The sequence below is a fragment of the Hemitrygon akajei genome, chromosome 11, assembly GCF_048418815.1.
Source record: "Hemitrygon akajei chromosome 11, sHemAka1.3, whole genome shotgun sequence".
Lineage (NCBI taxonomy): Eukaryota > Metazoa > Chordata > Chondrichthyes > Myliobatiformes > Dasyatidae > Hemitrygon > Hemitrygon akajei.
In genome coordinates, this window is record NC_133134.1 from 46,093,607 (window position 1) to 46,110,079 (window position 16,473).

General features: G+C 42.8%; 2 protein-coding genes across 5 annotated transcripts in view; one reads left to right on the forward strand and one right to left on the reverse strand.

The window, feature by feature from the left end:
- pla2g10 (phospholipase A2 group X) overlaps nt 1-5,362 on the reverse strand; it is a 45,163-nt gene extending 39,801 nt beyond the window's left edge. For 3 of the 4 annotated variants that reach the window (XM_073060765.1, XM_073060762.1, XM_073060764.1), the window contains exon 1: nt 5,147-5,362. The gene's annotated coding sequence lies outside the window, so the exon portion shown is untranslated. Of the gene's footprint in view, nt 1-2,917; nt 3,030-5,146 lie in introns of those variants that run through there. The other variant, XM_073060763.1, reaches the window with a different exon arrangement.
- mrps34 (mitochondrial ribosomal protein S34) lies at nt 3,082-14,171 on the forward strand. The gene is made up of 3 exons (XM_073060761.1): nt 3,082-3,501; nt 11,524-11,566; nt 13,783-14,171. The coding sequence occupies exons 1-3, from the start codon at nt 3,184-3,186 to the stop codon at nt 14,073-14,075; spliced, it is 654 nt and encodes a 217-aa protein (XP_072916862.1). The 5' UTR covers nt 3,082-3,183; the 3' UTR covers nt 14,076-14,171.
- The last annotated feature ends 2,302 nt before the right edge of the window (nt 14,172-16,473 follow it).

The following is a 16,473-nucleotide window of genomic DNA, read 5'->3' on the forward strand; positions in this document are numbered from 1 at the left end:
TTGAAGTCTGATGGTACTATTTTTAACAGTATTTATTGATAGAAATACACAAAAAGTAATATCAATGCAAACACACAGATAATATACATCATCAATACTAAATCTAAAAGCGCAGGTATAATAATAATCAATAAGAAATAGCTCTATTGTTGTCTAGGGGATAATGTATTGTCCAATGGAAATATAAAAGTCACTTTCGTTCAGTCAAGCTGTAGGCTGCAGCCTTTGGTTGGAGAGAAAGACGGGTTAAAACTTGCCCATTCCTTTTATGATGTCAATCCTTCGAGAGTCGTTGGGAGTTGAGTTCCCCGTTGTTAGCTAAAAACCGTTTTTCCGTGGCAAAGGCCACAGATTCCGGGCAAATGGAAGCGGACGCACGTGGCCTTCCATCGGCTTTCGCTATTACGGGATCGCTAGCGTTTCTTCTGGTGCGTCTGAGGGGCTGTTCTCACAGACCCTCTTTTTATCCTGACTCACAGGGTCGCAGATGTCGATCAGGTTGGGATGATGCAATCCCTCCACCAACCTCCCCCTCGGTTCATTGCCTGGGGGGGGGCTTCGATGCATTGTGCAAGGATGCAATACACAAGTCCGTCTCCAAGAGACAATAGCTGGTATCAATGGGTCTGCCTTTCGGAGGCCAGGACACATTCCAACCCTTTTGTGGATTCTGCATGTCTTTCTCTCATTTCCTGTGTCCCCTGAACTGACTTAATAGTGATCTTGTGATTCTCACAAAGGAAGGGGCTACCCCACACCCTTCGGCCCCTCAGAGCTGTGGCACATTCGTAACAACACTAAGACGAGTGGGCACTTCAAGGTACCGCAGAGGTCCATCAGTACCAACACAAATCCTGCAAATCTAAACTAAATCAAAACTGCAGGTATAGAAACCCAGATGAACTCATCTCTTTGTTTAAAATGTTCTGACAGAAGTTCAGCAATCTATGGATCAGTTGAAAATTTGGGCGAGAAATGGCAGCTGCGGTTTAATTCAGGTAAGTGTGAGGTGATGCATTTTTGGAGGTCAAATGAAAGAAGAAAGTAAGTGAAACATAAGCATAAGAGATTCTGAAGATGCTGGAAATGAGGAACAAGTTCTGGAGTGACTCAGCAGGTCAAGCAGCATCTATAGAGTCAAATCAACAGTCAATGTTCATCAGGGCTGGAAAGGAAGGAGAAAGAGGCAGGATAAGAAGGTTGAGGAGGGGAAGGAGTACCAGGTGGTAGATGATGGATGAAATCAAGAGGGTGAAATAAGTGAATGACTGAAGAAGGAAGGAATCTGAAAGGAGAGGGCAGTGAACCACAGAAAAAATGGAAGGAGGATGGGCATCAGAGGGCGGTGATGGGCAGGTGAGAAGAGAAAGAGGTGAGAGGGGAACATAGAATGGAGAATGGAAAAAAGAGAGAAGGGTGAAATTACCAGAAGTTTGAGAAATCAATGTTCATGCTATCAAGTTGGAGGCTACCAGACTGAAATCTGGCCTTATCGTGCAATACTCAAGGCCATGGACCATCATGTAGTAAATGGAATGATCCTTAGGAGGAACGATATACACCGAATTCGTAAGCTGCAAGTCCAAAGCTCCGTGAAAGTGGGAACACAAGTGGGCAGACTGGTAAAGAAGGTGTGTGACAAACTTGCCTTCATTAGTTGGAACATTGAGTACAAAAGCTGGGAGGCCATGTTGCAGATGTGTAAAACTTTCACCATGGCACATTTGGAGTACTGTGTGTCACAGTAAAGATAGGTGTGGAGGATGCAGCAGAAGAGGTTTGGAATGGAGTATATTGACTACAAGCTTCTCTGGAACAGTGAAAGTTGTGGGGTGACCAGACAGAAGTACGTAAAATTAGATAGGTTAGACTGAGTCTTCTTTATGGGATGGAAATATCAAATACTAAGTTTAAGGTGAAAATTTGTGAGGCAAGCTTTAGGGGTCAGAAAAACTCTGCCAGGGAATATGGAAGAAACAGATAGCAAATTTAAGAGGCATTTAGACAGGTACATGAGCAAGCAGGTAAAAGAGGGATACCCACCATATGCAGGTAGATGGGATTAGTTTAGATTGGCATCATGGTCACTCCAGACATGGTGGGACAAGGAGCTTGCTCCTCTGCTGTATTGTTTTAGGTTTTTTTTAATGTTACAGCATTTTAACTCTGCTTCTGTATTTCTAGAGATGCTGTTTGACCTGTTTTCAATCCTGACCATTTCTCCATATTTTGGATATTCTTGCCCTACAGAGGAATTCAAGCAATTTCGGTTGTGTTCAGAATTTTCTGTGGTTTGCACCCACAGGGCAAACTGACATTGAAACTTCCGAATGAAGAACAGAGGGATATATGTATTCAAGTGCATGAATCATGAAATATTAGCAGGCAGATCATTAAGAAGGCAAATAAAACCGAGCCATTTATTTGAAAGGGGTTGGAATTTAGAAATAGGGAAGGTTTTATTTTTCAATTGCACAAGATGAGCCCACCCCTGCAGTATTGCATAATCTTTCCCTTAACCTAAAAAAAAGGATAGTAGCATTGAAAACAGTCCAAATTAGATTAATCAAGCTAATCCTAAAATAAGAATGACCAAGAAAGTTACGACTGTATTCCTTGTACTTCAGTAATGAGAGGATCACCATGTTGAGTAATTTGAGGCAGTGTTCAGATGTTTTCACTAGGACAGTACGAACTAGGGTCATAGTTGCAAGGGACTGGTCATTTAGAACAGATGGTTGAAATTTATAATTGTAGATGCTGGTGAATCGCTGGAGTTTGCTACCCCAGCGGGTTGTGGAGGCAGATTATTAGATATACAAGGATGGAGGTAGGGATAACGTTTAGGGAATTGAAAGCTATGGGGAACTGGCAGAGAATAACTACAGAGGGTAGTATAGATCAACGATAAACTTACTGATTTGCAAAACAAGTTTCAGGGACCTTATGGCTACCATCTCCTCCGATTTTATGTTCCCTTGCAGCTGTTCCTGCCCCAGATAAATCCTCGCCAGGACGCGAGAGCACAACACCGGGTGGTGGAACTATTCTACAGGAGTGGCGGGGGAGGGGGACAAGTTTGAGTGTTACAAGGGGCGTCCGGTGTTCCCCTTTTCAGAGTCCGGGTGCCGGTAGGAAGGTGGCGGTGGATTTGGCGAAGGTTGCCGGCCACATCGCCGAGCCATGGCTCGCAAGAAGAAGTTCCGCGCCATCGCCGCTATGGCCCGCAAAGTACGTGAGTACTGGGCGCTCAAGTCGCAGCCGCGGGACAGTGAGCGCTATGCCCTGGACTACGAGAACATGAGGCGGCCGTACAGCGGCAAGAAGCTGCCGGTGCTAGCGCACCGTGACATCCGCACCGAGAGCCGCCTCTTCCAGATCCTCAACCGCCTGCCCCTCTTCGGCATCGGCCGCCTCGTCACGAAGAAGTCCTGGCTCCATGCTTACGACGAGCCCTGCTACTGGGTCATCAACAAGGTCAAGGTGGATTACACCGCTCAGGTCAGCTGATCCCTACCCCGCCTGACACCTCTCCTCTCCCTTGCCTCTGATCTACTGTCCTCTTATTTCCATCCTCCTATCCTTTCCCCTGCTTCCCCAGGTTCATGATAAGCCCAGCTACTGCATCAATAAGGTGAAAGTTGATTACATTGCACAGGTCAGTCAATCCTTTAACCTTTCCACTCTCTTTATGTGGGACGCACCCACATAACCCCTACTTTGCCTGTTGCAATAGGGATTATTTACCATTTTCTTTCCCTCCTACTTCATTCACACACATCTCCATTTACTTTGACTCACCTGCCTCCCTTTTCCAGTCACCCTATTTTTAATACTGTTTCCCCAGCTTAGTCTAGCTTTGCCCTGTCTGCTGGTTGCAATTCTGTCTGGAGCCTGTGACTTAGGTTCAATCAAGAGTCAGGTATTTGGGTTTGAGTGGAATAATTGGAATTGTAAATGTCTAGGCAGATTGGGCCATCATCGAGCCTTGCTGTGCTCTATCAAAGCAGTTTATTACTCCCAAAGATTAACTTGGAAATTAAAGATGATACACAACATGAGAAACACACAAAATGCTGGAGGAACTCAGCAGGCCAGGCAGCATCTATGGAAAAGACTAAACAGTCAAAGTTTCACGCCAAGATCCTTCATCGGGACTGGGGAAAAATAAGATAAGAAAAAATAAGATGGGATGGGGAGGAGGAAGAAGTACAAGGTGATAGGTGAAACCAGGAGAAGTGGAGCGGTGAAGTAAGGAACTGGGAAATTGGTTGGTGAAAGAGATGAAGGGCAAATTTGATAGGAAAGGGTAGAAGACCATGGAAGAAAGGGAAGTGCGAGGGGCACCAAATAATAATCAAGTTTACCATGAAGAACAGCAGGCAGGAACTTTCATCATCACTAATTATTGATATCTTTCAACTGTTTTTGCTGATTCCCTTCCTTCACTCAATTTATTTCTCAATGAGCTGTTGACATTTAGGCATCCCTTATCTTGGATGCTGAACCTTTCAAGTTTGTTACCCATACCTAATATCGCAACAAAGCTGCCACAGCACCTCTATCTCAGTACCTTTCCTAATAAACATTGTACAAATCCACACCTATCATTTCTAGAATTCCATCTGAGTATCTTCAATACATTTTCTTCCCATGCCACAATGTAGAAACAGCTTGAATCTAAGTCCAGATGACTTCAACTATGATGATTAAATGGCACCCCTTCATCATACTAAATGTCTTGGTAGCTCCCACTGTCCAGCTGAGAGAAAGAGTGTTCACTCGTGTCCATCTGATTGTGATCAGGAATCTTGTATAATTATTCCTTCTCCTGCTCAAGAGACCTCGCCTTCTGTTTCATCTCTACATGTTCTTGGCAAAATCATAATAAATGATTTTGTGAACCAGACAGTTCACAACCTTGATGAACAAATCGATCCATTTCATTGACTCCCCCTCCCCCAGTCTAACTGATCTTAATCATCAAATTCTTAACCTAAATTTGATTGCTAAATGGCCTTTCCCTTCTACATTTCCTTTTTGAGGCCAATAGCATTGACGTCTACAGCTTTCATTTCATCATTTGTATTTAGTTTATCAGTCATCTAGGATTTAACCTCTATCATCTCTATTCCCAAAGACTCACCATTGAGCAGCTGTTGATCAGGTGTCCAGCAATTTCCTCCTTTGACACAATGTTAGCTTTTGTGTGATTTTGCTTGTTTTCTGACAATGTTACTATATTGACAAACCAACAACAGGACGTCTATCTTTTGTTGGTTGTACTCTTCAATCTTCCCTATGTGTTTATGATGTTTCTATTTTGGGATGTTTCCTTTTCTGTTCATTAGGAGGTGTTCAGTAATTGTTTCAGGAAATGATACATTTTAACACTTGTAAATCTTGTTGAACAACAAATACGTCAAAGAGGATTAGAAACTGAAAGAAGTAGAAGTTAATTATATGCAATAGTAATCTGATAATGTGGAATACTCATCACTTTGGCATGGGACAAAAAAAAATCTAAGATATTGGATATTATTCCTAATAATACCACAACACATTTTCAGTTCACCTTTTTGAGATGTTTAGTGGTATTCTAGTAAATTACAGGGTGGGTCCAGTTAGTTTAAAGAGAGTGTGGGAGCCTGAACCATAGTGAGTTACAGGCAAGTATGAGAGAGACATCACCTGATGAATCAGATGCCAACCATTGCGATTTCTGAGCGGACAGGAGATGGATTATTGGAGTTTTATTGTATTCTTTTAACTATAAAATATCCTAAAGCTTTTCAAACAAACCACCAAAATTTAATACCAATCCCCAGGTTTTGGAGTGAGCTTGGTCAAAGGAGTAGGGGCAATGAAAATGTCACTTATCTATTCCACAAAGGTAGTTTTGACTGAACTAAATCAAAATCAACATAAAGCGTATGCACAGTTAGAATACAAAATTGATGTCCTGAGACATAATTAAGTTCCTGTTGTTTGTTTCAAGCAGATAAATGGTCAAAGTCCAAAAGATTGGTGAACATGCAGGTCATAGAGTTTGTATGGACATACTTTGCTGTAATTTTATATATTCACATTTTTGCAATGCACACGAAATGCTGGAGGAACTCGGCAGGAGAGGCAGCATCTGTGGAAAAGAGTAAACGGTTGACATTTCGGGCTGAGACCCTTCATCTGGACTGGAAAAAAAAGATAAGAAGGCAGAGTAAGAAGGTGGGGGGAGGGGATAAAGAAGTACAAGCTGATGGGGAAAAACTGGGGGAGGGATGAAGTGGAGAGCTGGGAAGTCGATTGGTGAAAGATAAAGGGCTGGAGAAGGGGAACGCAGGAGAGGACAGAAGGCCGTGGATGAAAGAAATGTGAGAGGAGCACCAAAAGGTGCTGATGGGCAGGTAAGGGGAGGGGAATGAGGAATGGTGAAGGAGAGTAGCAGGAGGCAATTACTGGAAGTTCAAAAAAATCAATATTCATGTCATCTGGTTGGGGGCTTCCCAAGGTGTTGCTCCTCCAACCTGAGTGTGGCCTCACATGGACTGGCATGTTGAAATGGGAAGTGGAATTCACTGGGAGATCCTGCTTTTTCTGGTGGATGGAGGTTAGGGTGCTCAGTGAAGCGGTCTCCCAGTCTGCATTGTGCCTCACTGATACACAAGCGGCCGCACCGGGAGCACTGGATACTGCAGATGACTTCACTGGTGAAGTGTCGCCTCACCTGGAAGGACTGTTTGGGGCCCTGAATGGTAGTGAGGGAGGAGGTGTAGGGGCAGGGTGGAAGTTGGAGGCGAAGTTGACAAGCTCAGCATGGATGCAGGAAGCAGCACCAATGCAGTTGTCAATGAAGCGTTGGAAAGCTGAGGAGTGATTTTTTTTTAATTAAACAAAATATACTTTATTCAAAAATAAAATTATATACAATAACCATTCAAAGACTTTCAATTCTTTACAGTTGGTACCATTACTGTCTTTACATTTTCAAAAGTTCAAAAGTTTTGCCACCCACGTGGCACTTTGTTCTTTCATATTTACATTCAGGGGGTATACCCCCAACCCCGACCCCTCAACTCCCACGGGGGAAGAACCCTAGACTGTGGTCCTTCCCCACCGGGTCCTTGCGGTGGCTGCACTGAGTTTGAGTGCGTCCCTCAGCATGTACTCCTGCAGCCGAGAGTGTGCCAGTCGGCAGCATTCCCCTACGGACATCTCCGTGTGCTGGTAGACCATCAAGTTTCGGGCCGACCAAAGAGCATCTTTGACCGAGTTGATAGCAGCACCAGATGTTGGTCTCGGTGTGCATCCCCAGGAACAGCCCGTAGATCAGAGAGTCCTCTGTTACGCAGCTGCTGGGGATGAACCTCGACACTGCCCCTTCCATCTTCCTCCACACCTTCTCCGCGAACTCACAGTGTGTAAAGAGGTGGGTCACCGACTCCTCCTCACTGCAGTCCTCCCATGGGCAGAGGGGTGCAGAGACGACGTTCCGGGCATGCAGGAGGGATTGGACTGGGAGGGCCCCTCTCACCGCCAGCCAGGCGAGGTCTTGGTGCCTGTTGGTGAGGTCTGGCGATGAGGCATTTTGCCAGATGAACTGGACAGTCTGCTTAGGGAACCACCCCACTGTGTCCATCTCGTCCTTCTCCTGCAGTGCCTGCAGGACCTTACATGCTCACCACTGCCTGATGGCCCTGTGGTCAAAGGCGTTGACCTGAAAGAACTTCTCTACGAAGGACAGGTATGGCGGCAACAACCAGCTGACAGGGGTGCTGCGCCGGAAAGGGGCCAGACCCATCCTTCGTATCCAGGGCGACAGGTAGAACCTGGGCACGTAGTGGTACTTGGTGCCCATGTACCTGGGATCCGCACACAACCTGATGCAGCCACACACGAAGCTGGCCATCAGGGTGAGGGTGACATTGGGGACGTTTTTGCCCCCGTTGTCCAGGGACTTGTGCATGGTGGTCCGTCTGACCCGCTCCATCTTGGATCCCCAGACGAATCTGAAGACGGCTCGGGTGATTTCCAAGCTGAAGGAGCGGGGAACTGGCCACACCTGCGCCAAGTACAGCAGCCCGGAGAGCACCTCACACCTGATGACCAGGTTCTTGCCCGCTATCGATAGGGAGCGCCCTCCTCACAGTCCCAGTTTCTGTTTCACCTTGGCAGTCCGCTCCTGCCAGTTCCTGTTGCACGCCTCGGCCCCTCCGAACCAGATCCCCAACACCTTCAGGTGATCAGCCCTGATGGTGAAGGGGATGCTGGATCGGTCGGGCCAGTTGCTGAAGAGCATGACTTCGCTCTTCGTGCGGTTGACCCTGGCCCCCAAAGCCAACTCAAACTGTTTGCAGATGCTGATCAGCCTGAGAACTGACCTCGGATCAGAGCAGAACACGGTGACGTCGTTCATGTACACGGAGGTTTTCACTTGGATCCCTCCGCTGCCTGGCAGCGTCACCCATCTTATGCCCTCATCCCTCCTGATGGCTTCGGCAAAGGGTTCTATGCAGCACACGAACAAGACGGGGAGAGAGGGCAGCCCTGCCTGACTCCAGACCTGATGGGGAAGCTGTCTGTTTCCCACCCGTTGACCTGGACTGCGCTACAGATGTCCGTGTAGAGCAGTTTGATCCAATTCCGGATTCCCTCCCCAAATCCCATTTTGGAGAGTACATCCGCCATGTACGTGTGTGATATCCTGTCGAAGGCTTTCTCCTGGTCCAAGCTGACCAGGCAGGTGTCCACCCCCCTGTCCTGCACGTAGGCGATGGCGTCCCTCAGCAGCGCGAGGCTGTCCGAGATCTTCCTGCCCAGTACAGCTGAGGAGTGATACCAGTGTAGGCTTGGAACATATTTTGTTCCACGTGGCCAACAAAAAGGCAGACACAGCTGGGACCCATGCCAGTAGCTACACCTTTTGTTTGAAGGAAGTGGGTGGAGCCGAAGGGGAAATTATTCAGAGTGAGGACCAGTTCCGCCAGGCAGAGGAGAGTGGTGGTGAAAGGAAACTGAAAGAAACGGAGAGCTTTGAGAGCTTTCTGATGGGGGATGGAGGTGTATAGGGACTGGATATCCATAGTGAAAATGAGACGATTGGGGCCAGGAACTTGAAATCATTAATAGATCAAGAGCATGTGAAATATCACAGAAGTAGGTAGGAAGGGACTAAACCAGGGGGGATAAAACTGAGTTGAGGTATTCACATCTTTGTTCCGTTACATTATTAACTGCTTAACCTTGTTGAAATGATGTGCAGTAATTGTGCATTTTAACAGAACTACTCATTCCATCCTGATTTTGCAGTGGTTATAATTAACATGGTGATACATTGCCAATCACAAAATTTGTTAGAAGCTGAAGTGTTTTCTCAGTATCTGCAAACTGAATGATGGTTTCTGTCAAGAATCTGACATAAATTCCCTTCTGAACAACTTGAACTGTGTCTCAATGATCTAATTGTTTTTGCTGTCCACCTGTAAGGGTGCAAACATGGAGAAACCCATTTTATGTTTTCATTAGTTAACCATAACAATAAGATTTTGAATGGGGTAAAAGTTGTTTAATACATAGAATATGTACGATACACTATGCAAAAATGAAATTTTGATACACCAAGCATGCGTCAACAAATTTAGTGGAAATCACCTCCCATCTTCAACATGTAACTCTATCAGTTTAACTTATTGTTCCTTTGTTTCAGCTGCAGGTTTAATTTTCTCACTAGCATGAGTAGATAATTTTCTTATGCATTTCATTAGATTTTGTGACTATTGTCTTCTATGGATGTGTTTCAAGTATACTTTTCCTCCTTTCCCAGCTTTGCAAATAGAAACTTGCATTGTCCATTCTTAAAAGGGTTTTATAATTTCATGAACTCGTAAGTTGTTCCTCAGCTTTCTCTTGAGATTCTAGATTGTTTATCTAGGAGTTGTAATGCCCAAGTGCTTGTCTCCACATAGGCCAAGGTGATTGTTTCCTATAAATTCCATGCTAGCAGAATCTAAGCTTGAGAATTAGTACAATAGCACTGGTGGTGTTGATCGTTCCCGTTCATCTTCACCCATCCCCTTTGAATAGTGATAGTCATAAAGTTACACAGAGCATTAAGAGTATCCGTTGGTTCCATGCTGACCAAGATTCCTACCTGAGAGCCCATATCTAAAAACCAGGGGTAGGCAACCTTAAGCACAAATGATTTTCTAGCATGTGTTATTCATTAATTTGAGGCAAAACATAACTAGTTGTATTTAAATGGATAATTCCCATATTTCAAATTTTTTATGGCATTTATCTGGCCCACTGTCCGCTCATTAATACGCGATCCAGCCCACGGAGGCAAAAAGGTTGCTGACCCCTGCTATAAGCTTTTCCTAGCAAGGATCTTGCCGTATTGATTATCATGATTAATGAAGTAAAGTCATTTTTGTATATTAATAATTTTTCAACATTTTCATGAATTAACATTTCAGCAGAGCTCGATCTTGAAACACTGATTTATGTAATTGTAAACATCTTTTCAAGATAGAGCAGCTAAAAGAAGGATGTGAGAGGAATGCTTTATCAATTCTATCATCTATATATTGATATATTTGCATATAATATAAGTCAACAAATACATCAGCATGTAGTTGGTAGAATTGATGTAGCATTCCTCTCACATCCTGTTTGTCCATTTCCAATGACTGGAAACCTAGCTTCCTCAGATTTCTGTTTGATAAACTATTATCCGGCAATGTCATTGAATTTATTTCAGTATATAGTCAGAAAATATACATGCTGTGACTAACAGTGTTAATGGAATGAACTCTTAGCAGATAAGATCTCTCTGAAGTGTTTTCTATACTGCAGTGAAAATAAAATGTTGCATACTTCAAGAATAACTATTTTGTCAAAATGTACAGTCAGCGTATTTTACTTCCATTTATAAAAATATTTAAAGTGACCCTATTCAGCAAAATTGCTGGATGTTCTAATGGAAGAACATTACTGTCTATCACTCTGCACATAATGCCTAACTTGCCAAGTATTTCCAGCTATTATTTATAAAAGGATACAATTAAGTATTTAAACAGAAATAGACTACTATAGATGGATTTTACAGGTCAGCAAGTAGCTGCGGAGAAAAGTTGATGTCTTGGGTCAGTAGTATTTCTTCAGAATATTTGATCTCCAAGATTCAGTTATTACTGAGATGGTATTTCAACTGAAAACCAAATCACACTTTTTACTGTAAGTTTTAGATTAGTTTTCATATTATGTGCATGCAAGCATGGGGGATAGATATATTGAACAAAACAAGCAGAACCTGAGAGTAAATTATAGAAAGTGAAAAGGGTGATTGACGACACTTATTTCTGCTCATCTCTGCCTTGTTGGATTTTATTTCCTAGTTTTTAATTAATATTTCCACTGACATAACTCTTACTACCTGGTGCCTTGCAAATGATTGCGAAGATATTCTAATAGTAAAGAATTAAAACTGTTGCTGTTACTGCAATTAAGTTATGTTTCTCCCTACAGGATCTGGACCATGGAAAAGCATGGGGAGTGTTAACATTCAGAGGTAAAATTTTGACACATTTTAATGAGAACTGTAAAACCATGTTATTCTGCAACTATGTACAGGAAGATGCAGATTGAGCGGACGGACAGAGGGAGGGATTTATGCAAAAGATACAAAAGGGAGAGAGTTGAATGAGAAGCACAAAATGCTGGAGAAACTTGGCAAGTCTGGCAGCATCTATGAAGTGAATAAACAGTCACCATTCTGGGTCAAGACGTCAACTGTTTATTCCTCTTCATAGATGCTGGCTAGTCGCCTGATTTCTTCCAGCATTTTGTGTGTGTTGCTCAAGATTTTCAGCATCTTCAGAATCTTTGGTGTGGATTAATGAGAAGTCTCCTGGTTGAGATGTGGCTGCACATTGTGAGACACTGATGAGGGGGCATGTAAAGTATTTACCTTTGAGCAAATCAAGAGAGTGATTAAAGGTCAATGAGGAGGAAGTGTTGGGCCTCCTAATGATTATTAAGGTGTTTAAGTCCCCAGGGCCTGATGGGATTTACCTTAGGTTATTGAAGGAGGCAAGAGATGAGATTGCCGGAGGTTTGTGCAGTATCTTCATGTCCTGTCTAGCCACAGGCGAGGTCCCAGCGGACAGATGAGTGCTTAATCTAAGGTGGGTATGAGGGGAAATCGGTGAGTCTCACATCAGTTGTAGGGAAATTGCTGGAGGAAATTCTTGGGGATAAGATATGAGCATTTGGAAACCCTTAGCCTAATTAGGGAGAGCCAGCATGGCTTTGATCGGGGCAGGTCGTATCTTACCAACTTGACTGAGTTATTTGACAAAGCGATGAGAGAGATTGATGAGGGTAGGGCAGTGGATGTAGTCTACATGGATTTTAGTAAGTCATTTGACAAAGCCCCTCATGGGAGACTAATTCAAAAGATTAAGATGCATGCTGTCCATGTCAAATTAGCTGTTTTGATTCAGAACTGGCTTGCACATAGAAAACAGGGTAATGGTTGAAGGGACTTATTTAAGCCGCAGGTCTGTAATTAGTGGTGTTCTGCAGGGATCTGTGCTGGAACTTGTGCTGTTTGTGATGAATATAAATAACCTGGATGATACCAAAATTGGTGGAGTTATGGATAGTGTAGAAGACCGCCAATGAATATAGCACAATTCAGATCAGTTGCAGATATGGGCAAAGAAATGGTAGATTGAATTTAACTCAAATAAATGTGAGGTAATGCACCTTGGTAGAACAAATGACAAGAGACAGTACACTGTTTAGGGCAAGATCCTTAACTGTGTTGCTGAACAGAGAGATCTTGGGATCGAAGTTCATAGCTTCTTGAAAGTGGCTGTGCAGGTTGATGACGTGATTAAGAAGGCTGATGGAATGCTTATTTTTATTAGTTGATGCATTGAGTTCAAAAGTCACAAGGTCATGTTGTAACTTTATAAACTTCAGTTAGGCCACATCTGGAGTATCGCGTACAGTTCTGGTCACCCCACTATAGGAAGGATGTTGAGGCTTTGGAGAGGGTGCAGAAAAGGTTTACCAGGATGCTGCCTGGTGTAGAGGGCAAGTGCTACCATGAGAGGTTGGATGAACTTGGATAGTCTTCTCTGGAGCACCATTGGCTGAGGGGAGATCTGATACAGATTTACAAGATTATGAGAGGCATCAATAGAGTAGACAAAAGTCATCTGTTTCCTGGGTTTGAAATGGGTAATACCAGAGCGCATACATTGAAGGTGAGAGGGAGTAGGTTCAAAGGGGATGTGAGGGGTAAGTTTTTTTTACTTAGAAAGTGGTGGATGCCTGGAATGCGCTGTTTGATATGGTGGTAGAGGCAAATACGTTAGAGGATTTTAAGAGACGTTTGGGTAGGCGCATGAATGTGAGGAAGATGGATGTTGTGTGGGTAGGAAGGATTAGTGTTTGGAAGTTTTAAAAATCTGTTTTTTTTAGCTGGTTTGGCACAATGGTGTGGGCTGAATGGCCTGTTCCCCTGCTGTACTATTCTATGTTCGTATTTTGAGTGGAGTTATTTGTTGGATGGAAAAGTGTAAAGACATCAAAGCAGTAACTTTCTTAAAGGACAAAAGCAGCGTTTCAGAAAGCATGAAGAATTACATTAATATACTTATTTTTAATATTATAGCTGATAGAGTCGGTGTTTAATTTTTGGGTTTGAGTAACTTATCCTATTAAGATTTTTGTGTTCAGTGAAGTGGATTAAATCTCTTGTTCTCTTACATCTAGGGAAGACTGAGGACCCCGTTAAAGAAATGGACAAAGTCATGTATCATGATTGGCGTTTGATACCGAAACACGAGGAAGAAGCTTTCAAGAACTTCATCCCAACTCCTGAGGTGACTGTCCGCTATGTCCCTTATCCTCCCTTGCTCCGTGCCATGATACTGGCTCAGAGAGAGAAAATGGGGGAACCTACAGGAGAGGAGCCCATGATTGACCTGCAGAGAATTCGCTACTTTCCAAAGGACTATTTTAAAAATTTGGACTTGAAGAAACAACCTGAGGGTACCCCAGTGTAATAAAACTATATCACTCTGAGATATTAATGGACTAAAATGCCAATTTTTTTTGCTAATGGACATGCTAGTAATGTTTAATAAAGTTTAAATTTTGTATCAAGGTGTCAAGGTGTAAGTTCTAAATGGAATGCATGACATTGAAAGCAGGAAAGGGACAAGTGTATCACCAAACAGTCACCACACACAATATGCCTAGAACATTGGAATTAGATACTTACGTGTGGGAAAACAATTTGGTTCAGTTTATGATGGTTGCAACGATGAAACCAGTGACTGGGAAGTAAGATTTGTAATGAAGTTGGAAAGCAGTGTATTTGCCATTTCAAGAATTGGGAGGAATTTTCTACGTGTGTAGTCATAGATTTTGGATTCCACTAGATGGAGCTATAACTCTGTTCCAGCTGTCCAAAAGCTGGAACCTATAATATTAAAAAATGGTAATGTTTTTAACAATGTTAGTCATACAGGACATTGAACAATAACTGCATCATAACATCAGGAAATTGGGATATCTGGTAATACTTGCAATGTATGGTTTCATTCTTTATTTCAAATAAGAAACCAGTTTGTAACCCTGTGCACCAAAAATGAAGTCATGGTTCTTGTTATTTAAATATATACATTATATTACCATATAATGTATATAGAAACAAGACATTTCTTCAAACCAGGATGTAAAGCACAGTCGTACACATAACACACATAGTACATGATAACTTATAAAGGTAAGGATAAAATCTACAGATGAATTGTGCATAAAAAGCAAACAAAAGTGCATTAATATTAAATATCGTAAGGTACAGAACAGATTAGCCAGTGACACTTCAAATATGATGTGGCAGGGAGTTCAGAACTCTGACGACCTGGGGGAAATAACTGTTTCTCATTCTAACCGTTCTTGTTTTTGTGCATCAGTCTTCTGCCTGATGGTAGAAAGTCAAAGAGGATGCTGGATGGATGGGTGGGATCCCTAATAATACTAAGGGGCCTGCGGACACAGTGCTCCTAATAAATGTCCCGATGGATGGTAGGGAGACCCCTATGACCCTCTGAGCTGTTCTCACAGTCCTTTGTAGGGACTTCCAGTCCAATGCTCAACTGCTCTCATACCAGATGGAGATGCAACTTATCAGTACGCTCTCAATGGTGCTCCTATAAAATTCAGCTCAGATGGTGGGGGTGAGGGTGGGCCAATAACCCATCTTCAATAAAAGTGTATCTATTCACCTTTTCAATGCCTTCAACAGCATTATCATCTCCACCTTTCACCTTATGATAGCCATCTTGTGTATCACCATTGATCAGAATTGTAACTGGACAAGTCAAATATCTATAGCAAGTTAGGTTCTGGAAATTCTGTGACAAATCACTGACTCACTCAAGTCTTTTCATCATCTACAAACCTTAAGAAAGCGGTAGAATACTTTCCACTTACTTCATTGAATGCATCCCTATAACATAAAAGAAACTCAAAAACATCCAGAACAAAACAGCTTACTTAATTAGATCACCATTCACTTCATTACCAGTGCCTCCTGGCTGCCGGCTATTGCTATGCACTGCAGTTACTCCCTGAAAATTTTATAACCGCACCTGAATCTGGGTTCTTCCAAGTTTAGGATGGCGCTACTGAGGACGAGTGGCAACTTGCTGGTGGTTCTCAAAGGAAAAGATACAACTAAATACTTTGAACTTTGAAAAAGAAGGAAGACGCAGGCAGAAGGTGCATAGTAATGTCAAAATTTCCTCCCAAGCCATGTACAATCTGGCTCCATCATTGATGCTTTTGTCAATATCAGGCTTAGAAATATATCATTGTTCCTTCGGTCAGTATCCTGAAACTCCCTACCTGTGGGAATATATTGACTACAGAGATAACAATATTCAAGAAAGCAAAGCTCCTCAAGTATATTAAGCATTGGACATCCTAGGGATATGTGAATGGATTGAAAAGAAAAAAATTACAGCTTAGCTGTCTCATAAATTAAAATGTCTGTTTCTCCATGAAGTCAGTTTTAAATCTAATCTGAGAACAGTTTCAGACTACAGTGACCAATCTGAACTTCTGCAGTTTCCACTTCTGACGAATTGAACTATATATTTTTAACGCAATATTTCCCAACAGAAGACAATAACAGCCCAGAATTTCCTAATGCAGCATGCTTTTTGCACTCACTACATACTACAACAATTGGTCTTTGCAAAACTATTTTAGCCCTCATTGCAGAGCACATCTCATTAAGAAGCAAGATTAAACAAGCACTATTCACTGCAGGACAACTGACAATTGTCCAAGCCACATATTCAGAATAACTGGAGATACAACAGACTGCAGATGCTGGAACTGGAGCAGCGATGTGCGGGAGCAACTTAGGTCTAGCAGCATCCATGGGAGGAA

Excerpts from the sequence above, each read along its gene's own strand:
- mrps34 (XM_073060761.1), top strand. The coding sequence starts at position 3,184 with ATGGCTCGCAAGAAGAAGTTCCGCGCCATCGCCGCTATGGCCCGCAAA. Across the intron at positions 3,502-11,523 it reads AGGTGGATTACACCGCTCAG|GATCTGGACCATGGAAAAGC; the intron begins GTCAGCTGATCC and ends TTCTCCCTACAG. Across the intron at positions 11,567-13,782 it reads GGGAGTGTTAACATTCAGAG|GGAAGACTGAGGACCCCGTT; the intron begins GTAAAATTTTGA and ends TCTTACATCTAG.